This window comes from Mchenga conophoros, linkage group LG18 (genome assembly GCF_057382185.1).
Source record: "Mchenga conophoros isolate Kocher_MC1m ecotype Shallow Benthic linkage group LG18, M_conophoros_male_GT1.1, whole genome shotgun sequence".
Taxonomy (NCBI): domain Eukaryota; kingdom Metazoa; phylum Chordata; class Actinopteri; order Cichliformes; family Cichlidae; genus Mchenga; species Mchenga conophoros.
This window is the reverse complement of record NC_140543.1, coordinates 10,385,314-10,413,083: the sequence shown is the minus strand read 5'-3', so window position 1 is coordinate 10,413,083 and position 27,770 is coordinate 10,385,314. Positions and strand designations below refer to the sequence as shown.

At 39.3% G+C, this 27,770-nt stretch overlaps 2 protein-coding genes across 4 annotated transcripts; both read right to left on the bottom strand.

The window, feature by feature from the left end:
* Nucleotides 1-1,761: 1,761 nt before the first annotated feature.
* On the bottom strand, nt 1,762-8,952 carry LOC146553245 (leukotriene B4 receptor 1-like). 2 transcript variants are annotated; one of them, XM_085254869.1, is made up of 5 exons: nt 7,577-8,952; nt 5,026-5,608; nt 4,188-4,388; nt 4,030-4,073; nt 1,762-3,358 (listed from the first exon to the last, which is right to left on the bottom strand). In XM_085254869.1, exons 2-5 carry the CDS (start codon nt 5,587-5,589, stop codon nt 3,091-3,093), a joined length of 1,077 nt encoding a protein of 358 aa, XP_085110995.1. In that variant the 5' UTR covers nt 5,590-5,608; nt 7,577-8,952; the 3' UTR covers nt 1,762-3,090. The 2 variants fall into 2 exon arrangements, with proteins under 2 accessions (XP_085110995.1, XP_085110994.1); XM_085254868.1 differs by lacking the exon at nt 7,577-8,952 and having other exon boundaries at nt 5,026-5,853.
* Nucleotides 8,953-9,107: 155 nt separating this feature from the next.
* LOC146553244 (leukotriene B4 receptor 1-like) lies at nt 9,108-27,702 on the bottom strand. Of its 2 annotated transcripts, XM_085254865.1 has the most exons (5): nt 26,327-27,702; nt 23,765-24,359; nt 22,585-22,785; nt 22,422-22,465; nt 9,108-10,760 (listed from the first exon to the last, which is right to left on the bottom strand). In XM_085254865.1, the coding sequence occupies exons 2-5, from the start codon at nt 24,338-24,340 to the stop codon at nt 10,496-10,498; spliced, it is 1,086 nt and encodes a 361-aa protein (XP_085110991.1). In that variant the 5' UTR covers nt 24,341-24,359; nt 26,327-27,702; the 3' UTR covers nt 9,108-10,495. The 2 variants fall into 2 exon arrangements, with proteins under 2 accessions (XP_085110991.1, XP_085110990.1); XM_085254864.1 differs by lacking the exon at nt 26,327-27,702 and having other exon boundaries at nt 23,765-25,395.
* Nucleotides 27,703-27,770: the final 68 nt, after the last annotated feature.

The window sequence follows — 27,770 nt, the reverse complement described above, 5'->3', positions numbered from 1 at the left end:
CTCTGGGGTCCTCTCAGCCTGGCTGGGGGGCTCCTTTGCCTCCCTCCTGCTGTGTGCCCAGCCTGGAGGCTGCGGTCTGTGACCGGCTCCCGGTGCAGACGGCTCCCTGTTATAGTGTTTCCTCACTTGGCTCATGCGAGCCCAGCCCAATTTTTACTCTTTAAGTGTGCGCGTGTGTGTATGTGTGTGTGGGTGGGGGGATATATGTGTATTGAGAGTGTGGGGAGTGAGTTGGAGGGTGGGGTGGGCTGCTTTTAACTATGTAAAGCACTTTGTGCTACATTTTCTCTGTATGAAAAGTGCTTTATAAATAAAGATTGATTGATTGATTGATTGATGTATCGAACAATAAAAAAATTTTAATTTATTTTATCAACTTTTCTTCTGACGGTGCTGTCTGTGTTGAGAGCTCAGTGGATCTGCGTTCGACTACTCCGCCTAGGCTGCACTGTCGAGCGCAGATTCACTGAGCGCAGGGCAAGCTAGCAAGACAGAAGTTAAGCTCGTTGCAACATAGCAAATTGAACCTCCCCCACCCTCATTCAGATCTGGCCTTTGGAACCATTTTGGTCTTCATGTGAAGTATGACCCTGAAGGTAAGCACGTCATGGACAAAAGTAAAACAGTATGTCGGATGTGCCACGCAATGCTCAATTACATGGGTGGGAACTACTGCGTTAGCGCAGTTTGCTCGTTAACGTGTTGACACCGTCCAGCCCCACGCACGGGGCAATCTGCGGTAGCTTGTTAACGGAGATTTGCCGTGTTGTGGCGTTAACGTCATTTCAGATTAATGCTGACAGCACTAGTGGGAACACAACAAATATGACTGTGCATTTACGCCGACATCATCCTAGTGCAAAGACAAGTGGAAGCAGACAAAAACAACAAGCACGCATGCTACAAACTTTACCCGAGTCATTTAGACAGCCGTTAGCTCATGATTCTCCTTATGGGGACCTGATATGTTTAATATGCTGCTGAGAGTATACCCCAGAAGAAGCGTATAGTATAGCTTTTATTTTGGAAAGAGCCATTTCTCTGTAATAAACTCTTTTCCAAAGATGAGTGATTTCTCGATCAGATAGATTTATTTTTTTATTACTTTGTTGTTTCAGCAATATTAAATTTAAAAACTGTACTTTTGAGTTAAAATATATATTTATAATTTTAATAAATGACAAATTAAAAAAGCATGAACATTTTTTTGTATCGAAAAAATATCGAACCGTGACACCAAAGGATCGAACCGAACCGTGAATTTTGTGTATCGTTGCACCCCTAATAATTAGATGTCATGCACAAGAAAAAGAAAGATCTAATTTCTTTCACCAGATTTTTTGTGAAAAGTTCCTTAATTGCACAACATATCAGTTATTAACAAATCCATGTAAAAATAACAGAAACTACTTGTTTTTTTTATCATTTCCACTCAATTTATGAAGTTTTGACTATAATCTTTTATAATCATGTTTAGTTTTTAAATGACTTTTTGTGATTTTGTTAGAATTTCATACATTTAGAAATATATTAAACTTTGTATGAAAAGTGAAGAGAATTTGTAGAAATCCAACCCAAATTGTGAAGGTCTGTGACAAAGTGGATGAGCAGTTGCAATGCTCTCCTATTGTCCCATATGTGTTGACCTTTTTTTGCACATTATACACATTATTCTGTTTCTATTTATTTGCTATTTGTTAAGTAACATTGTTGCACTCACTATCCCAGGTTTTGTTTGTGTAAGCGTTCTGTTGCCGGCAAATCAAACATTCTGCAAATTAAGGCAAATACTCAGTTACATGTTTCTTTATATTTTATTATGTTACAGATTAAGTCATTTGTTCATACTTTGTTCTGTCTTTTCAGTCTTCATGAGGGTCAGGTGTGGGGAAACGCCTGCCTAGCATTTTCTCATTTTAAAGTCACACATGATGTCACACATGACATCAGCAGGTCAAACCAAGTGGAGGGGTTTCTTTTTCCATAGAGATGCTTCCTTTTGTTTGTGTTAAGGTTTAAAGGGATTTGTTGAATTTTTTTCCTTTTGTTAATACTGCCATTTAGTTGTGTAAATGTGCATATTAGAAGTGTGAAGATGTTTTGTGTCTTTTTAATCATCTGTGTAGCGTTTTAGATCCCTCAGTTTGAGTGAGTGGTACTGGCTGGGCTAATTGGAGGGAAATTGATGGCCCTGTTTAAAGCCAGTCTCTACCAGGTCAAACTTTGCAAACTTCCAAGTAGAGCTGGGCGATATGAGATTTTTTCATATCACGATATGTTTTTTTCATTTCAGGCGATAACGATATCTATCACGATATAAGCCAAATAACTATATTTGTAAGATTTAAATGTGCCGTTGCTCACAAGTAAAATGTGAAATAATCAGCAGCTTGTTTTTATTTAAATATTTATTTCCCATAATAAGTTCAACAGGGTAGATGTACTTAAGGAACATGAGACTTTTTCAGATAAATAAAGGCAAATATTGCAAACTACACAAAAGGCAGCCGCTAAAGCGTTTAAGTTTCAAAATAGAACAAACGAAACAGACTACTAAATTGTCAATTCCACTTAGAAACAAAATATTAATTCTAAAAATAAATCTTAGTTTGTTTTACAGAAGAACAGACAAAACTGACTAACTTTTGTCAATATCAAATAAACTGAGAACTAAAAGGAAATTCTCAATCTCTCCTTGTTGTATAGCTTAGCTTTTCAAACAGTTTTAACAGTTACTTTAGTCTGACAAAAGCCGAATGACGAATTAGCGCTTCCAGTCAGAGACTGAGGCTACGAGGCTTCTCACATACACATAATATTATCACAATTTTATTTGATTATTCCAAAAAAATATGTACAGTCCTATACACTTTACAGATATTCAGGTGCATGCAAGCAAAAGTAGCCCGGCTGTGCCTGTGCCTCTTACTTCCACTTAAACTCTGTTATCAGATTCTAAATATACTGTGCTGGTGCTTATCGTCTGTAGCCTCAAATGCTCAAGCTACATGTCTACATGTTCCGTTCAAAGATTTACACAATTTTAAGTGTTCTCATTTAGATACAGTCTGTTAAGTGCATTAAGTTCATTCAACATCGATTTTGTAGAGGAGAAGCCAGTGTATGATTTTCAGAATCAACGTTATTCTTTCCCAGATCGTCTTTTGCTGTGAACTGGGTGCTTTTGGTTCCTGTTTGCTCCGATGATGTTCCCTCAAACAGCTTAGCCATAAAGGCAAAGCCATTATTCTTGATATAGGATTTCCCAGCAAAGGTGTAGAGGACCGGGTTAGCACAGCTGCTGATGAAGGCCAAAGTTGAGGTCACCGCTCGGGTTGACTCAGCCATACCATACAATCTGCAGGAAAGTTAAAGTTGGATATTTCACATTGATGGTGATTGTTTTTATACAGAGTGCCATTATAGCCTTGTCAGACTGACTCAGTACCCCTTAATTATCACCTATTAAGACTTTCTCTGAAAAGATGCTTTCCTCCTCTGCATGCCATCTCAACATTGCCTCTCTAATATTACCTCTGCCGGCTTAACCTGAGCTGACTCTTTGATGTATTCATTTCTAATTTTGTACATCCTAGTCACATATGACTTCTCATTTGTCAGACCTTAAACCTGCAATTTTGGATGGTAAGGTGAACATGGTATTCACAGAGAGATTTCTGTAAGTGGTCCTAAACCCCTGCAGTGATTTTCCACAACAGAATCCTGACTGCTGTTAGTGCAGTGTCACATGAAGCCCGAATATTGAGATTTCTCCGGATTTTGGAATATTTTGATAATATTATATACTGAAGATGGTGGCACATTCAAACTCTTTACAATTATAGTATATTCAGTTTACTGGATGGTAAAAATTAAATCTAGGTGTATGTCACTGCATGCACAGAGACAGACTACATATATCAGCTTTGAATTACAGAGTATTGTTATTACTGGACATAATGCATAAAATGACAATATAGTACTTCACTAACTTTAGCACCATGTTTATGAAAATCTTCAGTTACTCACCGTCTTCTTGTTGCTGAGTCTTTTGGGTACCACGCAGCTGCCACCTTGGGTGAAAAATAAAAACCCACTCAGTATTCAATCGAATCCTCAGATAATCGATTTACAAACAGATTTGATGTGGTTATTGGGTTATTGGTAGAGAAGATGCCCTTGCACACCTGTATCATGTTGATGACGTGGTACGGCAACCAGAACAGGCCAAACATTATGACGATAGCCAGGATAAGTTTCTCGCTGCGGACATTTCGTTGAAACCTGGTCTCCCTCAGGCGTTTCAGGATGAGAACGTAGCTGGTTATGATGATTGCATAAGGAATAATGAATCCTGCCACTGTCTCAGTGGTGTACTGAAGCCTCACCTGCATGAGAGGATATAAAGCCATTTCCTTAGAGATTAAATACCTAAGTCATGTCAATGTGGTCTTTGGAGGACTTTTACTTGTAAAGAAGGAATGTTTTACAGAAGAGCATTACTACATTTATGAAGGATCAATGCAAAATGATTTTCAGACTTTTGTGCAGTGCCACTGCTCATGCATCAGTATTTACGGTGTGGGCTGAAGAGCTTAAAAAACATGCAGTCTGGTGTAATCTTAGTTATTTTAACTACATTTTGAACACTAGTTAAGCTGCAGCTTCCAAGGCCTTAAACACAGTAACAAAGCTTTTCTCTCTCTCTCTCTTTCTTTCTTCACCGATTCAGCACTCTATCATGAAATAAACTGATATGAATTAAGAAAGCTGATATCAGCTTGTGCAGATGTTTAAGCTATTAATGCATCTTTATTTCAAAACAAACCAAAAAAGCCTCAATTTCAGTTAGTTGTTATGGACCTTTTACTCAATATATGTTATCATTTTCAGTTGCTTACCCACTATTTCTCGTGCTCTCAAATGTACAGATGATTTTTGAAGGCATTTTATGCATGACAATAAATATAGTAATCAAACTAATCAGATCAGTGGCAGAAAAATAGCCAACACAAGTGTACTTACATGTTCAGACAGTGTGTGATTGGGTGCACACACAACTTTCGTTTTGTTTTGAGCAGTAGCAGCTCGAAACACCAACGAGGGAATGGAAATGACCATCACGAACATCCAGGTGCCTAGGATCACCCTCCTCACAACCTTCCTGGTGATCAGGCGATACAGTGTGTGTGGAAAGACCACGGCCAACAGCCTGTGCACGCTCATCAGGGTTATCAGAAAGATTGACGCATACATGTTGGAGTTGCACAGGTAGAACACAATTTTGCACATGGTGTTACCAAAGACCCACGACTGCATGACCAGGTAGATGATGAAAAAGATGGTGAGAGCCATGAGGAACCCATCAGCACATGCCAAGTTGAGGATGAGGAGGGTGGTGACTGAGCGTTGTCGGCAGCGGGCCAGGATGCTCCAGACAATGAAGAGATTTCCAGGGACACCCAGGAGGAAGACCAAGCTGAGGATGAGGGCACCAATGGCTGTAAAATAGTTATTGCTCACAGCGTTCTCTTCTGCTGGTTCAGTGGGAATTGGATTTGTCAGAGGTGGGAGACTCGTGTTACTCATTGTAGAAGAATTTTTGACCCTGAAGGTGGGAAAAAACATTAGAACCTCAAACACAAACTCAGTCAACAGTTTAGTAAACAAAACTAATGACGTCCAAAACACTAAAGTAGCACTTTGATAAATGCTAACTTCATGTTTACAGTTTTCAGCATGGAACTGTCCGGTTACCAGATTATAATATAATATCAGTATCAATAATATCAATAATATCAGTATTATTTATTTATTCTTTCATTCATTTATATTTTTTACCCTTTCATGCATGACTTATGACAACTTCAGTGTGGATTTTTGAAAGTATTTTTATTCATCTGTAGGCATGAAAAAAAATGTATAAATACTTAAATATTATATACTTAATAAATATTCAAGAAAAAAAATCCATATTAAGGTTGTCATAAGTCATGCATGACAGGGTTAAATAACAATAATTACAATGAAACGCGTCATACATCTATAGTAACATTGAACGACCGGTGGGTGGCAGGGTATGGAGTGACACATCAGTGTCCAATGTAGTAATTTATGTGCAAATATTGCATCAACACTGGCACAAATGCAAGAAAACAGCATTCGAATAGCTGTCCACTCTAGTGACCACTATGCGTGAAAGTGTTAAGATAAGCACCTTAGAAGTACTTTTTCTGGCTCTCCACATGGAACAGAAATTACTTGTCAAGACAGTAACAAGTAATTTCTGGATTAATGCACATTAATCCAGAAATTATCATGGGAGACCATCCAAAACACGTTCTCACCTGCACCGCTAAAGCTTAAATTGTATCTTACTTAATTGATCTGAGCAAATTTATACAAAAATGAAAACAACAAAGTTTGACTTTGGTAAAGTGTGTTTTTTGACATTTACCATCAGCTCTGTACAGTTGGATTTCAGACACTTCCTAAAACCACAACCTCTTTTGTCTCTGTGTTAAGCAAATTAGATATAGTTGTTTACTTTAATATGTCTGGTAGATGAATATTGAAACTCTAAAATTTTTATCAAACAAATGCACATACGTATTGTATCTCCAACCAGTGATATACTTAGATATTATAAAACACAATTTATAATATAGTTATATATAAAAACAACATCTCATAATTATGTGACTGTATTTTTTCTAGTTGTGAGGTCTGCTAATGTGTAATTTCGGTAATCGGTAAAATGAAACATGAGGTGAAAAATATGAACAAGTGGTTTGAATGGGTATATGATCGAGAGCTCCACACTGACACATAAGTTATAATTAAAAGTGGTATTTCCATTGAATCAACCCTCTGCATTAAAAAAAGGAATTACCTGAAAAGATAGAAAGGTATGTAAGAGGCAAAAAGTGACAGAAATGACTGAACACAGAGTTCTTTGACAATTTGGTTCATTCAATAAAAACCCCCATAATAACCAGATACGGAAGATTTAAAAAAATGACTAATACTTTTTTAAAGAGGGACGTGTGCTACCCTGACACAGCCTCTAAAATATTTGTATCCAAGTATCTAGCCAACGATTCAGCCCTCAGAGGCAGCGTGCTAAAACACGTTGCACATTGGCAGCACTGCGTCAAAGAACAGTGTTTCAACATAGTCTTTGATTCAACTTGATTTTTTTTCTTTTTCTCACCTCATTTTTTCACATAGAAAACTGAAGTGCAGAAGTCACAGACATTGTCTGAGTCACTTTTGGACACTGTAGTAAAAAGCGTCTGTACACTGATCGCAAAGAAAAAATAAGTGGTGTGATTGTCTTTATCTCATTCAATTTCAAGCATTTCTTTGGGTAGAAAACCTCTCAAAAATGTTGGTTAAAAACTGGGAATCATAAAAGAACTGCAAAGAATGCCAATAACTTTATATGGAAGGGCTCCATAACATGCAGGTTTGTAAACCATTTGGTATGCATTAATTTAAACTTAGAAATTATCAAAAATATCAAAAGGAGGTCCAAAAGAAAATATGCTAAATGTTCATTCATGATATTACTCACCTTTTTATGGTTTGTTATCTCTCTGTGATGTGTTCCCGAAGTCTGAAGGTGTTCTTGTGAGCTCAGACCATAAAAACCAAACTGAACCCTTTCCTGCCTCGCAGGCTATAACATGCTGTCAGTGAGGGGAGGGATGCCGAGAGGCATGCTCTTCCTTAAAAGTCCCGCTTTTCCGTTTTCTTTCTAAAGCTTTGTATTCATGACCATGTATGAGTGTCGTATAGAATTTTTCTGTATCTGTGTATATGTGCTAAAACAGAATATGAACTGTTATTTTTATATCCATTCTTTAAAAACGGATGTCCCAATGTGATGTACCAGAATGCATTTTTCTGTGTCCGTAGGCACTTTTAACTCTAAGCTAAGTGTTGTGCAATGAAAAGCACCCGGGGGGTTAGATGATTCAAAAGACTTTCCTGTGTCATGTATGCTGGGCACACAAGCGCAAACACGCATTTAGAGATCACACACACAACAGCAAAACCTACTTGTTCATACAAGGCTCTGTCACTGACGAAGATGCTACTCTTCACAATATAAAACAAAATGAAACAAGACAAAAAAAACAAAGAAATGTGTTAAAACAAATTTAATAATATTCCAACAGCCGTATAAAAATATCGATTTTTTAAATAATTAAAACACAGAAACTTTCTGTACTTTTACATTACAGTAAATCAAAACTTAAAGGAATGTCACTTTACATTTACATAAAATCTTGTGAATTTTTAAAGACTTTTTTTCTTCAATCTCGAAAATATGTACCAGGAGCCTGCTGGAAGTGTTCTCTTTTTCACTTTTGGCTGGGATTTATCTTTAATCTGATGAATTAGATGAATTACAAAAAAACAAACAAACAAACAACCATATGAAAGAGTAATCAATAACTTTGATTCCACTGCAATATACCTTTCCCCCTAAGCACCTGGTGTGCGTTTATTGTCAGCATCTCCCCTGTCCTCTGCCTTACCCTCCCTCCCTCCTCCCCCATTTAATAAACAAATCAATGTAAAATTTGCACATTGAGCACCATCAGGCAAACATCATTATATTAACAGATGGCATAAATCACAGATATTTTAAAATAAGAATAAAATGAAATAACAGAAATACATATGATTCAAATTTTTCAGCGAATTGTCTATTTAAACGTGTAAAATGCATTGAGTGGTGAGTAAGTCTAGTACGCAACATTTAGCAAAAGCCCAAAGTCAGCCTGTGGATCCCACAGAGGCATTTCCCTCTGGACAAGCAAGGCAAGTGCTTGAGCAGGCAAGCTCCATGTTTTAAGTACATAGGTTCATTGAATTGCTTTTAATCATTAGTCTAATTTTTGTAGTGCTGTGTTGTTGCACTTCAAATTGTTGCAGAAAGCTGTTACAGTTTTTTTTAAACCAAAAATAATAAGGCAGCTGATGTATTTATAGTAAATACAATTTTGTTGTTCTATTTTGTTAATTTTAGTTGGCCTATGACATTCAGTATCCTAGTTAATATTATAATGTTCACACATGCTCTCAAGAACCAGACGTTTTGATCTCACCACGGTTTATTGTGTAGGTAGAGAAACACGGGCTGTTAACCCCTAAGACAGACCTCCGGTATAACTCCTCTCCAGCTCCGAACAACAAGAACTCCCTTTCTCTTCCTGCACACACTCACTGACATTTCCTGCTGCGCAACCAAACATGTCTCTTAAAGAAACAACAACAGTGCACACAGGTAGTCAACCTGTCACAGTAGAATAGCCTTTAACAATCATTACAATATTATATCACACTGAATATCAAGTGTAAATCAATCCCAGGCACACTTGCAGCTGAACTTACTACCAATTCAGATTAAAGTCATAGATGGGTTAAACTTTCCAGGCTGGCAATAAGATGATGCAAACAACACTGCTGCAACTGTGCAGCTCTTTGAGGTTTTGTATATTGCTTCTCTGTGTGGCCATTAGGGGGAGATGCTGACTTTGCTAAATATTATTTGAATTATGTTTCTGCAAGTGTGCAAATTGTTTTTTTGATTTTTTGTAATCTACAGTGCTAAAGCTCAATCTAACAACAACAAAAAGTTCTCACATCTAGTTTCACAAGCATATTTATAATGGAACATTAGAAAATGAAATAGGATAATAGTAGGTGTGTGAATGATCACTAAGCAGTATTACTGACAGTAATAGAAGGCCCCAAAAACCTAATTTTGATTAGGCCTGCCTTGAGGAATACTTCACAATGTCTCCTCTGAGCTGAACTTTTTTCTCCTCCCTGCAAGTCATCACTTACACTTGTTTTCTCTCTCATGACCCTCTTAGACTACGTCCTAGGCCCACCTAGGCTACATCACTCTTTGTCAGCTCATTTTATATAGTTATATCATTATAAATCAACCTACTGAGCTTTATTTTGTGAGTCTGCCTTTTGGGTACAGCCATTTACAATTCTTAAACGTTACATTTAAAACACACACACACACACATCACATGAACACATCCCACACAGTGTCATATAAACCATTCAATCTGTGTCTCTGTGTAAGGCCAAACTTCGCAAACTTCCCCAATCGTCCCATCTTCATTCATTCACCTGACTATAAATGAACACACTAAGCATGAAAACACTCAGCTGAGTCTGCTTTCTATGTTAGGTAGCATTCTCACATACACATAATGTGACACACAAAAAAAAGTATGTACAGTCCTATACACTTTACAGATATTCAGGTGCATGCAAGCAAAAGTAGCCCAGCTGTGCCTGTGCCTCTGACTTTCACTTAAACTCTGTTATCAGATTCTAAATATACTGTGCTGGTGCTTATCGTCTGTAGCCTCAAATGCTCAAGCTACATATTCCGTTTAAAGATTTACACAATTTTAAATGTTCTCATTTATATACAGTCTGTTAAGTGCATTAAGTTAATTCAACATCGATTTTGTTGAGTAGAAGCCAGTGTATGATTTTCAGAATCAACGTTATTCTTTCCCAGATCGTCTGTTGCTGTGAACCGGGTGGTTTTGGGTCCTGTTTCCGATGATGTTCCCTCAAACAGCTTAGCCATAAAGGCAAAGCCATTATTCTTGATATAGGATTTACCGGCAAAGGTGTAGAGGACCGGGGTAGCACAGCTGCTGATGAAGGACAAAGCTGAGGTCACCGCTCGGGTTAAGTCGGCAAAATCCTGCAATCTGCAGGGAAGAAAGTTAAAGTTGGATTTTTCACATTGATGGTGATTGTTTTTGTACAGAGTGACTCAAGGACCCCTTAATCATCACCTGCAGTATCAAGACATATGGAGACCTTCCATAAAAAGATGCTTTCTGAGTCTTTTTATTATTATTCTTTTGGCTTCTCCCTTCAGGGTTCTGCAACCGCATAATCCCCAGGGATAATTAAAGTATTCTCATTCTGAATTTTCTCTGCGGTCTTTTTCTCCTTCCTGGCAGCTCCTTATTGCATATCTGTAATCCAGTTTACCTACTACTCCTCCTCTGCACATGTCCAGAGGAGGAGTCTCAACTAGGGGTGGGTTTCGATAATTGAATTTCCGATTAAAATCAGTGTAAAGGTCCAGTTTTGTTTATTGATCTAAGCCTGAACAGCTACGCGTAGTGTCCAGTAGAGGGCTCTGTTGTTTAGTTAGCGGCAAGCCGCACTTCCAGCTCAGACCGGTTTTGTGGCGCACATTTCCCAGTAGGCAGCTCTCAATGAAGCGTGAAGCAGCGTGATACCGGACTCTAGCGAAACGAACAATTTGCAGCCCTTGGAATGCGGAGCGAGGTACATGTTTTAAGTTGTATTTCTTTGCTTAATTGATATTTTGTTGTATTTTCTGCTTTATTTGAGTTCATATTTGTAATAAGCGTCTAAGAAAATGTATTTTGTGTTTCTGTTTAGTTTTCACGGTGCATTGGCGCACCTGGCGCACTGTTAGATTCTGAATGAATCTCAAAGTAAAAATTACTGCACCCGTCGAGGCTCTCTCTATTTCTTCCTTGGTCCGGGGGACTGTTACAGTGAAAACTCGATCGCTGAGTGAAGGCTACTTGCTAGCTCCCATGCCAGATGAGTGCAGCCCGTGCCACGAGCTGGGTCCGTGTGTCAGCTGTGAGAGATTTCTACACCAGTCAAGATCATCTTTGCTTCGTTGCCTACCTCCCCTTTGAACTCTGATGGTCACTTTACAAAGGTGCAGGTATTATGCCCATTAAGGACTTTGCTGATAACAGGACTCTGCACTCTAATTCAGAATTACTTGCCTTAAATATTTTTGTGGTTACAGCCTTAAAGGTATACTGCATTGCACTGAGTAATTACAATCTTTAAATTGTATGGGTTTATTCTTCTTGAAAGTAACGTATATCAGCGGTATTTACAGTTACATTTTGTCTAATATGTGGGTGCTAATCTGTTTATTTATGTGATGTAAACGTCTGATGTGAGCATTGTTTCCAAAAGTAACACTCACGTAAGTTTAAGTCCAGACGTTATCGCATAGAGCAACATACACATTACAGTAACAAAATGTTGAACGCTGCTGAAGAAGCCGACGACTCAGAGCAACAAGGAGTAAGATCCAGCAATCGTGAAAGGCATTTAACTGAAAAGGGTAAAGAAATGCAGGAATATGAGGCAAAGAAAAATGAGAAGGCATTTAACAAAGCTTATGACACTTGGAAGAAGGCAGCTAAAGAAATCAGAACAAAGCTGAAAACTTTCTGCTCACCTGAAGAGCTAAACAATGCCAGTCATGACATAAGAGACAAGCACGCTGTAGTACAACAGCATTATGAACCCATTCGCCGCAGCCAATCCATGACGCCCGACATTGTTAAGCGAATGGATGTTTGTGCAGTGCTTACAACTGACATTTGTGAAGTTGTTGCTAAACGACAGGAAAATATCGATCAGCTCTTTAACGATCGCCTTGAAAAGGAAAGAGTACGAGTGATGTTAAACAAAAGGGACTATAGTTCTGTGTTTGGTGATACAAAAACTGAAACGTCGTTCCCAGAGGGTTCAGTTGCACGCTCAAAGGCAGATTCTACTGGCAGTCGTGAGGTGGAAGCAGAAGCTGAACTTGCAGCCAAAGTGGAACAAGCAAAGGCCACACAAGAAATATTGGCACAGGAAACCAAGATCAGCCAAATGGAAAATGAGTGGAAAATAAAGGAAGTGGAAACAAAGGCAAAGTTGGAGGAGGAAAAGACTAAACTTCAACAGTTAAAGGCAGACAGCGAAGTGAAAGTAGCAGCTGCACGAGTAAGAGCCCTTAGCGCTCAAAATGACATTGAAAGCCATGATCAAGTGTCCTGCTACAACTTAGAAAATTCCGCAAATCTCCCCAACAGTGCATCTCTTTAAATCCACAAGCACCAACATTTAGACCTCACAATACTACTCCAGAACGTGAAGAACTTAGCTTAGTTCAAGCCCTCGCCAGCTCTCTTACCCTAAACAGGCTTCCTGTACCTGAGCCCACCATCTTTAGTGGCGACCCCCTAAAGTTTATGGATTGGAAGGTATCCTTTATGGCACTAATTGGTGACAAACCTTTACCTGTGTGTGAGAAAATGTTGTATCTAAAGAGCTATCTTGCAGGTGAAGCACGAAAGGCAGTAGAGGGATATTTCTTCCGCAACAGTGAGCAGGCATACGCAGGCATTTGGAGCGTTTTAGAGGAAAGGTATGGCAGCCCATTTGTTATCCAAAGAGCCTTTAGGGCTAAACTCACAAAATGGCCTAAAATAGCTGCCAATGATCCTAAAGCACTGAGGGAGTTGGCAGATTTTCTCCAAAGCTGTGCAGAGGCTATCCCTCAAGTCAAAGGCCTAGAGATCCTTAATGATTGTGAGGAAAATCACAAGCTTCTAAGAAAACTGCCTGAGTGGATAGTGCAGAGATGGAGCCGCATTGTGGTGGAGGAGCTAGACAAAAGCCAAGACTACCCCAACTTCGCTCGCTTTACAAAGTTCATACAAAATGAAGCTAAAGTAGTTTGCAATCCTGTTGCCTCACCATTCCTAATAAACGAAAGGGCATCAGAAGAGCAGCATGTTAAAAGAGCGAAGGCACTCAGTACTACCATCCAACCAAAGTCTCCACCAATCCCAGTATCTACTTCTAGACCTAAACCCCCATGTTTGTTTTGCAAAGAAGAATCGCACGGCATAGCTAAGTGTCCTGCTTTTGCAGCGAAAACTAGTGATGACAAGAAAGTTTTCATTCAAGAAAATCGTCTCTGCTTTGGGTGTTTGAGGAGGGGTCATGTAACCAAAGAATGCAGAGGACGTCACTCCTGTAGTAAGTGTGGTCGGCGTCACCCCACCTGTCTACACACAGAAAGAGTGAATGAACCTAAAGAAAAGAAAACTGAGGATTCTAAATCCCCAGATGAAGGTGCAAACAAGGAAGTGCATAATGTTATGACTCATGTACTAACAAGGAAACTATCTTCCACATCCAGCATAGTACCAGTATTTGTGTCAGTTGCATCTGAGCCTGAGAAAGAAATACTTACATATGCCCTGCTTGACACCCAGAGTGACTCATCCTTTATTTTAGAGGATTTGGCCTCAGAACTAAATGTAGACGCCCAACCAGTGCAGTTAAAGCTTAGCACCATGACTTCCGTCGACACAGTCGTTGCAAGTAAACTTGCCAACAACTTACAGGTGCGTTGGTTTGATTCTGAGACTCGTGTCCGAATAGAACACGTCTACTCTCGTGACTTTATCCCAGTTGACAAGTCTCATATCCCTACCAAGGAAACTGCACTTCAGTGGCCACACCTTGAAGGCTTAGCTAACAAGTTACAGCCATTGCAGAACTGTGAAGTAGGTCTATTGATTGGTTATGACTGCCCATCAGCACTAGCCCCCCTAGAGATCGTCACAGGCAAAATAAACGAACCTTTCGCACAAAGAACCCTACTAGGATGGAGTATTATTGGTTCTGGTAATCCTCACCTAGACAGAGAAGGTAACCAGAGTTATGTGCACAGGATCACAGTCAAAGAAATGCCCATACCATCAGCCACAGAAGTACTCAAAGTCCTAGAGACTGACTTTAATGAGAGAAACTATGAGGATAAGTATGTATCACAGGATGATGTTCGCTTCATACAAATCCTCAGTGATACAATAAAACAAAGATCAGATGGGCACTATGAGATGCCGCTTCCCTTCAAGGGCAATGATCCACCAGCGCTTCCCAACAATAAGAAGTTAGCCACAGTCCGACTGCAACACCTGAAGAAAAGGCTAAAGGCTGATAAACAGTATCATGAACATTACTGTTCCTTTATGAGAGACATTATCAGCAGTGGTGATGCAGAATTAGCACCTCCTTTGTCTGAAGGCAAGACTGCATGGTACATCCCACACCATGGGGTATATCACCCGAAAAAACCAGCCAAGCTAAGAGTTGTCTTTGACTGTTCAGCAAAATTTCTCGGTGTCTCATTAAACGACACTCTTCTCACAGGTCCAGATATGATCAACTCATTGGTGGGGGTAAAATGTAGCCATAATCTGTGATATCGAGAGAATGTTCCACCAGTTCTCTGTTTGTCCAGACATGCGCAACTATCTGAGATTTCTGTGGTGGCAGGATGGACAATTAGACAAAGAACCCAGAGAATACAGAATGGCTGTACATCTATTCGGTGCCAGTTCATCCCCTGGATGTGCTAATTTCGGCCTGAAATATTTGGCACAACAGTACAGAGCAGACTATCCTAAGGCCTCAGAGTTTGTTGAACAGAACTTTTATGTAGACGATGGTCTAACTAGTGTCCCATCAGTTAAAGAGGCACAAGAACTCATCACCGAAACACAAGCACTTTGTAGACTTGGCGGTCTACATCTGCACAAGTTCAACTCAAACCAAAGTGATGCGCTTTCCCAGCTGGAACCCTCAGACAGAGCAGACACCACAGAACCGCTCGATCTCAAACCTGACACAACAGCCGAAGGCCATGTGCTCGGCATCCAGTGGTCAATCAAAAATGACACTTTCAGTTTCAAAATAAACACTAAGGACCAACCTCCTACTCGCCGGAGCATACTGTCAGTGATCTCATCCCTGTACGACCCACTAGGGTTCGTAGCTCCCTTCACCTTAAGAGGCAAAGGTATCCTACAGGAACTGTGTCGCAGAGGCATTGAATGGGATGACCCCCTTCCTGACAACTTACGCTCACGGTGGGAGGACTGGAAAGATGGGTTGGAAAGACTAAAATCGGTTGCAGTGCCTAGATGTTACCACCCACCAGAACTAACAGACATTGTAAAGGTGGAACTGCACCACTTTTGTGATGCTAGTGATTTAGGATATGGTGCATGCTCCTATATTAGGTACCTCAGCAACGAGAAGGTCCACTGTAGTCTTGTTATGGCTAAGGCAAGAGTCGCACCTACCAAGGTCACAAGTATCCCGCGATTAGAACTCTCAGCCGCAGTCACATCAGCTAGAATGAGCAGCATGCTAAAAGCAGAGCTTCAGATGTGCATTAACCCTTTAAGACCTACCATAGAACCAAGTCCGCCAGAGCTTATATTATATTTTTACATGCTGTGGAGCCATTTTTGGGAGCATTTCAAGTTGCTATACATCAATACAACCATTATAGCCCAGATTTTAATAATATGTATTCATTAAGTGCATAGTAATTACATAAATTGCAAAAAAGTGCAATAAACTACAAAAAAATTGAAAATCGTTTTTGATTTTTTAACATATATTTGTAGTTAGAGAAATTTAAGAGTCTTATCCCTCAAAACTGTAAATACAAAAAAGTTGCACAAAATAGTTTCCTACCACAGGAAATTTATTTTGAGTGTCTTCATAGTTTTATTTTTGAAATACACCAATTTTTATACACTGCAGGAAAAACGAAAATAAATATTATACTGCAAATTTGCAAAAAAGCAGCATATGCATCAAAATAAACTATTTCCAGCAGTGCAATATGAGTCCTAAGCATCCCAGAAACGACACAGAAAGTCATAAAGTCAAAGATAACTTTTAAAAAGAGCAGTATAGGCCCTGAGGCCCTGATCGCAAAAAAGACTACATTTCCGCGAAAATGACGTCACTTCCGGTTTCGGGCAAGTAATGGCGGAAATGCAAAAGTTCGCGCTGACGTCTATTCCAACGTAGGAAGTGTTTTGAACAGCTGATCAGATCGGTAAAGCGTGTTTCTGGAATATTATGTTTTTGTTCCTGCAAGCGCTTTTTATGCAGTTTTTGCAAAGCTTTATGTGGAAGGAAACCGTGACCTAGGACAAGCTGATGGCATCAGATGTAAGTACAACTCCTCCGGTTTCATATGCAAAAAAAATTTTTGCGCTAGCTTACGTGGTTGCAGTGCTACTGGGATTTAAAAATAGTTACGCATAACAGAGCGTTCCCGCTCCGATCGGCTCTAAAGGGTTAATGAAGAGTTCTTTTGGACTGACTCCCAAGTAGTCTTAGCCTATATTAACAATGAGGCACGACGGTTCCACGTCTTCGTTGCCAACCGTGTTCAGTTAATTAGGCAAACTACAGATCCCAGACAGTGGCACTACATTGACACAGCTCAGAATCCTGCAGATTACGCCTCTAGAGGGCTCAGTGCATCAGAAATCATGTCAACATGTTGGTTGTCTGGTCCAAAGTTTCTGTGGGAACATGACATTTCATATGCACCCAGCCCCTCAGCTGTGTTGTTAGTAGGGGATCCAGAAGTCAAAGCAGTCAAAGCTCTCACAACTCAAACAAGTGAACAAGACAATATCCTCAGCCGTTTGTCAAGGTTTTCAAGCTGGTCAATGCTCCTTAAAGTGGTTGCAAGGATAAAAGGATTGAGATCCAGCAAAGCCCGCCCAGTATGGAAACTTTGTAACAGTAGATGAACGGAGAACAGCTGCTGACACAATAATAAAGCTCCTTCAGCAGCAGGCCTTTTCTCAAGAGATGGAAGTGTTGAAGGTGGGAGATAACCTTCCGAGTTCAAGTCCCCTCTTTAGAGTAGATCCAGTGCTAGATCAAGGACTTCTCCGTGTTGGAGGAAGACTGAAGAAGTCAACACTCTGTCAGGGACTTAAGCACCCCATCATCCTCCCAAAAGACCATCACATTACAAAGTTGATCATTGCTCATTTTCATGCACAGATTTGTCATCAAGGTAGAAGCCAAACTCTCATGGAAATCAGATCGAATGGGTTTTGGGTGATTGGTGGGAGCAAGGAAGTTGCAAAACTAATAAGCAAATGTGTTCAATGTCGAAAACTAAGACGTTCACCAGAAGAACAACGCATGTCTGAACTTCCAAAGGAACGAGTTGAAATCTCAGATCCTTTCATGTATTGTGGAATGGACTGTTTCGGACCATTTGTCACAAAACAAGGTCGCAAAGAGCATAAAAGATACGGACTCCTCTTTACATGTCTTTCCTCACGTGCAGTCCACATTGAGATGCTTGAGGATCTTTCTACTGACTCTTTCATCAACGCTCTGAGATGTTTCATCAGCTTAAGAGGAGCTGTTTGTAAGTTGTACAGTGACCAGGGTACAAACTTTATTGGAGCCAAAAATGAGCTAAGAGAGTCTCTTAAACAATGTGACATGGATGCCTTAGAAGCATTCCTTGCCAATAAACAGTGTGAGTTCGTCTTCAATGCCCCATCTGCTAGCCATGCCGGAGGTGTGTGGGAACGACAGATTCGAACCATCCGCAATGTTCTCAATGCCACCATTGCTCAATGCCAAGGCAGGCTGGATGACAGCTCTCTAAGAACTCTATTCTATGAGGCGATGTTTATAGTTAATGGTCGACCACTGAGCGTCGATGGAATCAATGATCCTAAATCTCCTGAACCTCTAACTCCAAATCACCTCATATTGATGAAATCAAAGGTTGCACTGCCTCCACCAGGAAAGTTTGTGAAAGAGGACTTATATGCAAGGAAACGTTGGCGCAGAGTCCAGTATCTCACTGAGCAGTTTTGGAGTAGATGGAAAAGAGAGTACCTTCTGAACATATCTATGAGACAGAAATGGCACCTACCACGTCGAAATCTTAAAGTCAATGACATAGTCATTATCAAAGAAGACATGCTTCCCAGAAATCAGTGGCAACTGGCTCGAGTGGTTGAAGCACCAGAAGAAGATGACGGTTTGGTCCGCAGAGTCAAGCTTCAAGTTGGCGATCGAGGCTTAATAAAGAAGCAGGGAACAGCACACAAACCTCACGTAGTTGAGCGACCTGTTCAAAAGCTTGTAGTTCTATTAGAAAATAACTAATTGATGTTTCAATCAATACTGTCACATCAGGCGTATTTGCGAAAGTTTATTGATGATGTATTTGAAATTGTGTTCGTTCTTGTAGTAATGTCCATATGTTACAGCTGGAAATCATGTAAAGAATGTTGTTTATTATACATGATTTGGTGGGAGTGTAAAGGTCCAGTTTTGTTTATTGATCTAAGCCTGAACAGCTACGCGTAGTGTCCAGTAGAGGGCTCTGTTGTTTAGTTAGCGGCAAGCTGCACTTCCAGCTCAGACCGGTTTTGTGGCGCACATTTCCCAGTAGGCAGCTCTCAATGAAGCGTGAAGCAGCGTGATACCGGACTCTAGCGAAACGAACAATTTGCAGCCCTTGGAATGCGGAGCGAGGTACATGTTTTAAGTTGTATTTCTTTGCTTAATTGATATTTTGTTGTATTTTCTGCTTTATTTGAGTTCATATTTGTAATAAGCGTCTAAGAAAATGTATTTTGTGTTTCTGTTTAGTTTTCACGGTGCATTGGCGCACCTGGCGCACTGTTAGATTCTGAATGAATCTCAAAGTAAAAATTACTGCACCCGTCGAGGCTCTCTCTATTTCTTCCTTGGTCCGGGGGACTGCTACAATCAGAAAATTAAAATTTTAGCTTGAATAAAGTGATATTGATTCATTAAATCCTGAATCAACTTTTAAATATACATGTATTTTGCCAGAAATGCCAGAATCTCAGGTTAAAACTCACAAAACTATTTCAACAACCACCAAACAGCTAAAAAAGCAAGTGAGAGCAGGTAAATGGATTCCACACAAAGATGTAAACACAATGCGCAGAGCCGATGCTTCAGAATCTGTGAGATGTCGGCTTTCTCACCCACTGGGGCTGAAAGCTGAGAGCTCACACCTTCTGAAGCTGCAGGTTTTGTCACTCTCCAAACTAAATTGACTGGCAGCAAAAGAAGATCAAAACTATGCTTCACATTTCATAAACATCGCCATTAATTCGCTCTGACTTTTGCTGTTTTGCTTCCACCACAATAAAATCACAATTCCTGCACAGCTCTCTCTCTCTTGCTCTCTCTCAGTGTACTTCAAGAACAGTTTCCCATTACACACCAGTCTACCATTGTTAACAGCACTGTCGGCCGCTGTTTGTTTTTGTTTTTTAAGTGTCTCTAATAAACCCTCTGAATGCACAGCTTCACTTCAGCAGCATCAGTAATGTTCATATACTGATTTGTGCTTTTCTTCCATTTTTGATCTACTGCATATATACAGTGGGGCAAAAAAGTATTTAGTCAGCCACCGATTGTGCAAGTTCCCCCACTTAAAATGATGACAGAGGTCAGTAATTTGCACCAGAGGTACACTTCAACTGTGAGAGACAGAATGTGAAAAAAAAATCCATGAATTCACATGGTAGGATTTGTAAAGAATTTATTCGTAAATTAGGGTGGAAAATAAGTATTTGGTCACCTCAAACAAGGAAAATCTCTGGCTCTCACAGACCTGTAACGTCGTCTGTAAGAAGCTTTTCTGTCCCCCACTCGTTACCTGTATGAATGGCACCTGTTTGAACTCATCATCTGTATAAAAGACACCTGTCCACAGCCTCAAACAGTCAGACTCCAAACTCCGCCATGGCCAAGACCAAAGAGCTTTCGAAGGACACCAGGAAAAGTATTGTAGACCTGCACCAGACTGGGAAGAGTGAATCTACAATAGGCAAGCAGCTTGGTGTGAAAAAATCAACTGTGGGAGCAATCATCAGAAAATGGAAGACATACAAGACCACTGATAATCTCCCTCGATCTGGGGCTCCACGCAAGATCTCATCCCGTGGGGTCAAAATGATCATGAGAACGGTGAGCAAAGATCCCAGAACCACACGGGGGGACCTGGTGAATGACCTGCAGAGAGCTGGGACCAAAGTAACAAAGGTCACCATCAGTGACACACTACAACGGCAGGGAATCAAATCCCGCAGTGCCAGACGTGTTCCGCTGCTGAAGCCAGTGCAGGTCCAGGCCCGTCTGAAGTTTGCCAGAGAGCACATGGATGATACAGCAGAGGATTGGGAGAATGTCATGTGGTCAGATGAAACCAAAGTAGAACTTTTTGGTATAAACTCAACTCGTCGTGTTTGGAGGACGAAGAATACTGAGTTGCATCCCAAGAACACCATACCTACTGTGAAGCATGGGGGTGGAAACATCATGCTATGGGGCTGTTTTTCTGCCAAGGGGACAGGACGACTGATCCGTGTTAAGGACAGAATGAATGGGGCCATGTATCGTGAGATTTTGAGCCAAAACCTCCTTCCATCAGTGAGAACTTTGAAGATGAAACGAGGCTGGGTCTTCCAACATGACAATGATCCAAAACACACCGCCCGGGCAACAAAGGAGTGGCTCTGTAAGAAGCATTTGAAAGTCCTGGAGTGGCCTAGCCAGTCTCCAGACCTCAACCCCATAGAAAATCTATGGCGGGAGTTGAAAGTCCGTGTTGCTCGGCGACAGCCCCAAAACATCACTGCTCTCGAGAAGATCTGCATGGAGGAATGGGCCAAAATACCAGCTACTGTGTGTGCAAACCTGGTAAAGACCTATAGTAAACGTTTGACCTCTGTTATTGCCAACAAAGGTTATGTTACAAAGTATTGAGTTGTATTTTTGTTATACTTATTTTCCACCCTGATTTACGGATAAATTCTTTACAAATCCTACCATGTGGATTCATGGATTTTTTTTTCACATTCTGTCTCTCACAGTTGAAGTGTACCTCTGGTGCAAATTACTGACCTCTGTCATCATTTTAGGTGGGGGAACTTGCACAATCGGTGGCTGACTAAATACTTTTTTGCCCCACTGTATATATATATTTTAGGTTATCTGCTATAAAAAGCCAGGCCAGGAAACTCTCCTTAATCTTTTTCTGTGTTTTACCCTCAGTTACTTTGACACAAAGGCATCTTCTGTGTTGCTTACATCTCTGATGAAGTCTCACAAGTGCCAGTATTGATAAATGATCAGAATTATAATATCTCTGACTGTCTGGGTCAAAATTGAATTGAATTGAATCGAATCATGGATCGAATTGAATCGGGACCTTGTGAATTGGAATCGAATCGAGTCTAGAAATCAGTGACGATACGATACTCTGTCTCTTGTTTGTTAGAGCTTCAACCTTTTGGATGGTAAGGTGAACATGGTATTCACAGAGAGATTTCTGGAAGTGGTCCTGAACCCCTGCAGTGATTTTCCACAACAGAATCCTGCCTGCTTTTAGTGCAGTGTCACATGAAGCCCGGATATTGAGATTTCTCCAGATTTTGGAATATTTTGATAATATTATATACTGAAGATGGTGGCACATTCAAACTCTTTACAATTATAGTATATTCAGTTTACTGGATGGTAAAAATTAAATCTAGGTGTGTGTCACTGCATGCACGGAGACAGACTACATATATCAGCTTTGAATTACAGAGTATTGTTATTACTGGACATAATGCATAAAATGACAATATTGTACTTCACTAACTTTAGCACCATGTTTCTGAAAATCTTCAGTTACTCACCGTTTTCTTGTTGCTGAGTCTTTTGGGTACCACGCAGCTGCCACCTTGGGTGGAAAAAAACACACCAACCCACTCAGTATTCAATCGAATCCTCAGATAATCGATTTACAAACAGATTTGATGTGGTTATTGGGTTATTGGTAGAGAAGATGCCCTTGCACACCTGTATCATGTTGATGACGTGGTACGGCAACCAGAACAGGCCAGACATTATGACGATAGCCAGGATAAGTTTCTCGCTGCGGATATTTCGTTGAAACCTGGTCTCCCTCAGGCGTTTCAGGATGAGAACGTAGCTGGTTATAATGATTGCATAAGGAATAATGAATCCTGCCACTGTCTGAAAGGCGTACTCAAACCTCACCTGCACATGAGAGGATATAAAGAAAAGCTGTTTCCTTAGATATTAAATGAAAAACAAAGAAATAGAGCCAAAATTATGAAACTGTTTAAACTGATCAACTTCTCTGGGGTTTTTTTGTCAAATGAGAGGACAAAATGAAACATCTGAAGACCTAAAATCAAGTAATGTTGTTATGGTCTTTGATCTGAAAAGGGGCATTCTGCAAAATAAATCATTTTACTTTATGTAGTTTTAGAATATTTTGATTCTAATTTGCCACCTTACTTAAGGAGGACTTTTACTTGTAAAGAAGGAATGTTTTACAGAAGAGCATTACTACATTTATGAAGGATCAATGCAAAATGATTTTCAGACTTTTGTGCAGTGCCACATCAGTATTTACGTTGTGGGCTCAAGGGCTTAAAAAACGTGCAGTCTGGTGTAATTTGAATTATTTTAACTACATTTTGAACACTAGTTAAGCTGCAGCTTCCAAGGCCTTAAACACAGTAACAAACACATCTGCAATATTTCTTTCCTCTCAGTTTCAGATAGTGTGTTCCCGTTAAAATAGGCAAATGTTTTAGCTGTCTAATTGTTCATGAAATCATATCTAATAAAATGTCGAGTATTATAAGAGTATTTTTTGACACGGTAGTTTTTATCAATAGTTACAGTTTAAACAGAGATATACTACATTTCAGGAGAAATAAACAAACAACCAAAATATCCTCCTTTAATCTGAGAATGTAAGGCATTTTTTCCCCAACAACATTTAACCAGTCTTTTAAAGAACCGTTTTTTCTTTTATTAATTAAGTCATGAATGAAGAATTCTGGCCCTTTTGCTCAAAGCGTGATCATGTTCAATACCTCATTCACTATTTCACTGGCTCTCACATGCAGAAGGTTTTTAGAAGGCATTTTGATAATGGAAACAAATATGGTTATGAATCTAATCAGATCAGTGGCAGACAAATAACCAACACAAGTGTACTTACATGTCTACGCAGTGTGTGATTGGGTGCACACACATATGTTTTTTGATTCATATCATCAGTTTCTTCTTTCACATCTCGAAACACCAACGAAGGAATGGAAATGGCCATCACTAGCACCCATGTGCCTAGGATCACCCTCTTCACAACCTTCCTGGTGATCAGGTGATACAGTGTGTGTGGAAAGACCACGGCCAACAGCCTGTTCACGCTCATCAGGGTTATCAGAAAGACTGATGCATACATGTTGGAGTAGCACAGGTAGAACACAATTTTGCACATGGTGTTACCAAAGACCCACGACTGCATGGCCAGGTAGATGATGAAAAAGATGGAGAGAGCCATGAGGAACCCATCAGCACATGCCAAGTTGAGGATGAGGAGGGTGGTGACTGAGCGTTGTCGGCAGCGGGCCAGGATGCTCCAGACAATGAAGAGATTTCCAGGGACACCCAGGAGGAAGACCAAGCTGAGGATGAGGGCACCAATGGCTGTAAAATAGTTATTGCTCACAGCGTTCTCTTCTGCTGGTTCAGTGGGAATTGGATTTGTCAGAGGTGGGAGACTCGTGTTACTCATTGTAGAAGAATTTTTGACCCTGAAGGTGGGAAAAAACATTAGAACCTCAAACACAAACTCAGTCAACAGTTTAGTAAACAAAACTAATGACGTCCAAAACACTAAAGTAGCACTTTGATAAATGCTAACTTCATGTTTACAGTTTTCAGCATGGAACTGTCCGGTTACCAGATTATAATATAATATCAGTATCAATAATATCAATAATATCAGTATTATGTATTTATTCTTTCATTCATTTATATTTTTTACCCTTTCATGCATGACTTATGACAACTTCAGTGTGGATTTTTGAAAGTATTTTTATTCATCTGTAGGCATGAAAAAAATGTATAAATACTTAAATATTATATACTTAATAAATATTCAAGAAAAAAAATCCATATTAAGGTTGTCATAAGTCATGCATGACAGGGTTAAATAACAATAATTACAATGAAACGCGTCATACATCTATAGTAACATTGAACGACCGGTGGGTGGCAGGGTATGGAGTGACACATCAGTGTCCAATGTAGTAATTTATGTGCAAATATCGCATCAACACTGGCACAAATGCAAGAAAACAGCATTCGAATAGCTGTCCACTCTAGTGACCACTATGCGTGAAAGTGTTAAGATAAGCACCTTAGAAGTACTTTTTCTGGCTCTCCACATGGAACAGAAATTACTTGTCAAGACAGTAACAAGTAATTTCTGGATTAATGCACATTAATCCAGAAATTATCATGGGAGACCATCCAAAACACGTTCTCACCTGCACCGCTAAAGCTTAAATTGTATCTTACTTAATTGATCTGAGCAAATTTATACAAAAATGAAAACAACAAAGTTTGACTTTGGTAAAGTGTGTTTTTTGACATTTACCATCAGCTCTGTACAGTTGGATTTCAGACACTTCCTAAAACCACAACCTCTTTTGTCTCTGTGTTAAGCAAATTAGATATAGTTGTTTACTTTAATATGTCTGGTAGATGAATATTGAAACTCTAAAATTTTTATCAAACAAATGCACATACGTATTGTATCTCCAACCAGTGATATACTTAGATATTATAAAACATAATTTATAATATAGTTATATATAAAAACAACATCTCATAATTATGTGACTGTATTTTTTCTAGTTGTGAGGTCTGCTAATGTGTAATTTCGGTAATCGGTAAAATGAAACATGAGGTGAAAAATATGAACAAGTGGTTTGAATGGGTATATGATCGAGAGCTCCACACTGACACATAAGTTATAATTAAAAGTGGTATTTCCATTGAATCAACCCTCTGCATTAAAAAAAGGAATTACCTGAAAAGATAGAAAGGTATGTAAGAGGCAAAAAGTGACAGAAATTACTGAACACAGAGTTCTTTGACAATTTGGTTCATTCAATAAAAACCCCCATAATAACCAGATACGGAAGATTTTAAAAAATGACTAATACTTTTTTAAAGAGGGACGTGTGCTACCCTGACACAGCCTCTAAAATATTTGTATCCAAGTATCTAGCCAACGATTCAGCCCTCAGAGGCAGCGTGCTAAAACACGTTGCACATTGGCAGCACTGCGTCAAAGAACAGTGTTTCAACATAGTCTTTGATTCAACTTGATTTTTTTTCTTTTTCTCACCTCATTTTTTCACATAGAAAACTGAAGTGCAGAAGTCACAGACATTGTCTGAGTCACTTTTGGACACTGTAGTAAAAAGCGTCTGTACACTGATCGCAAAGAAAAAATAAGTGGTGTGATTGTCTTTATCTCATTCAATTTCAAGCATTTCTTTGGGTAGAAAACCTCTCAAAAATGTTGGTTAAAAACTGGGAATCATAAAAGAACTGCAAAGAATGCCAATAACTTTATATGGAAGGGCTCCATAACATGCAGGTTTGTAAACCATTTGGTATGCATTAATTTAAACTTAGAAATTATCAAAAATATCAAAAGGAGGTCCAAAAGAAAATATGCTAAATGTTCATTCATGATATTACTCACCTTTTTATGGTTTGTTATCTCTCTGTGATGTGTTCCCGAAGTCTGAAGGTGTTCTTGTGAGCTCAGACCATAAAAACCAAACTGAACCCTTTCCTGCCTCGCAGGCTATAACATGCTGTCAGTGAGGGGAGGGATGCCGAGAGGCATGCTCTTCCTTAAAAGTCCCGCTTTTCCGTTTTCTTTCTAAAGCTTTGTATTCATGACCATGTATGAGTGTCGTATAGAATTTTTCTGTATCTGTGTATATGTGCTAAAACAGAATATGAACTGTTATTTTTATATCCATTCTTTAAAAACGGATGTCCCAATGTGATGTACCAGAATGCATTTTTCTGTGTCCGTAGGCACTTTTAACTCTAAGCTAAGTGTTGTGCAATGAAAAGCACCCGGGGGGTTAGATGATTCAAAAGACTTTCCTGTGTCATGTATGCTGGGCACACAAGCGCAAACACGCATTTAGAGATCACACACACAACAGCAAAACCTACTTGTTCATACAAGGCTCTGTCACTGACGAAGATGCTACTCTTCACAATATAAAACAAAATGAAACAAGACAAAAAAAACAAAGAAATGTGTTAAAACAAATTTAATAATATTCCAACAGCCGTATAAAAATATCGATTTTTTAAATAATTAAAACACAGAAACTTTCTGTACTTTTACATTACAGTAAATCAAAACTTAAAGGAATGTCACTTTACATTTACATAAAATCTTGTGAATTTTTAAAGACTTTTTTTCTTCAATCTCGAAAATATGTACCAGGAGCCTGCTGGAAGTGTTCTCTTTTTCACTTTTGGCTGGGATTTATCTTTAATCTGATGAATTAGATGAATTACAAAAAAACAAACAAACAAACAACCATATGAAAGAGTAATCAATAACTTTGATTCCACTGCAATATACCTTTCCCCCTAAGCACCTGGTGTGCGTTTATTGTCAGCATCTCCCCTGTCCTCTGCCTTACCCTCCCTCCCTCCTCCCCCATTTAATAAACAAATCAATGTAAAATTTGCACATTGAGCACCATCAGGCAAACATCATTATATTAACAGATGGCATAAATCACAGATATTTTAAAATAAGAATAAAATGAAATAACAGAAATACATATGATTCAAATTTTTCAGCGAATTGTCTATTTAAACGTGTAAAATGCATTGAGTGGTGAGTAAGTCTAGTACGCAACATTTAGCAAAAGCCCAAAGTCAGCCTGTGGATCCCACAGAGGCATTTCCCTCTGGACAAGCAAGGCAAGTGCTTGAGCAGGCAAGCTCCATGTTTTAAGTACATAGGTTCATTGAATTGCTTTTAATCATTAGTCTAATTTTTGTAGTGCTGTGTTGTTGCACTTCAAATTGTTGCAGAAAGCTGTTACAGTTTTTTTTAAACCAAAAATAATAAGGCAGCTGATGTATTTATAGTAAATACAATTTTGTTG

Coding starts and splice junctions, on each gene's coding strand:
- LOC146553245 (XM_085254868.1), bottom strand. CDS start 5,628: ATGTTTTTTCCCACCTTCAGGGTCAAAAATTCTTCTACAATGAGTAAC. Junction 4,389..5,025: donor ATCACACACTGTCTGAACAT/GTAAGTACACTT, acceptor CCTCTCATGCAG/GTGAGGCTTCAGTACACCAC. Junction 4,074..4,187: donor ACGTCATCAACATGATACAG/GTGTGCAAGGGC, acceptor TTTTCACCCAAG/GTGGCAGCTGCGTGGTACCC.
- LOC146553244 (XM_085254864.1), bottom strand. CDS start 24,379: ATGTTTTTTCCCACCTTCAGGGTCAAAAATTCTTCTACAATGAGTAAC. Junction 22,466..22,584: donor ACGTCATCAACATGATACAG/GTGTGCAAGGGC, acceptor TTTCCACCCAAG/GTGGCAGCTGCGTGGTACCC. Junction 10,761..22,421: donor GACTCAGCAACAAGAAAACG/GTGAGTAACTGA, acceptor TCTTCCCTGCAG/ATTGCAGGATTTTGCCGACT.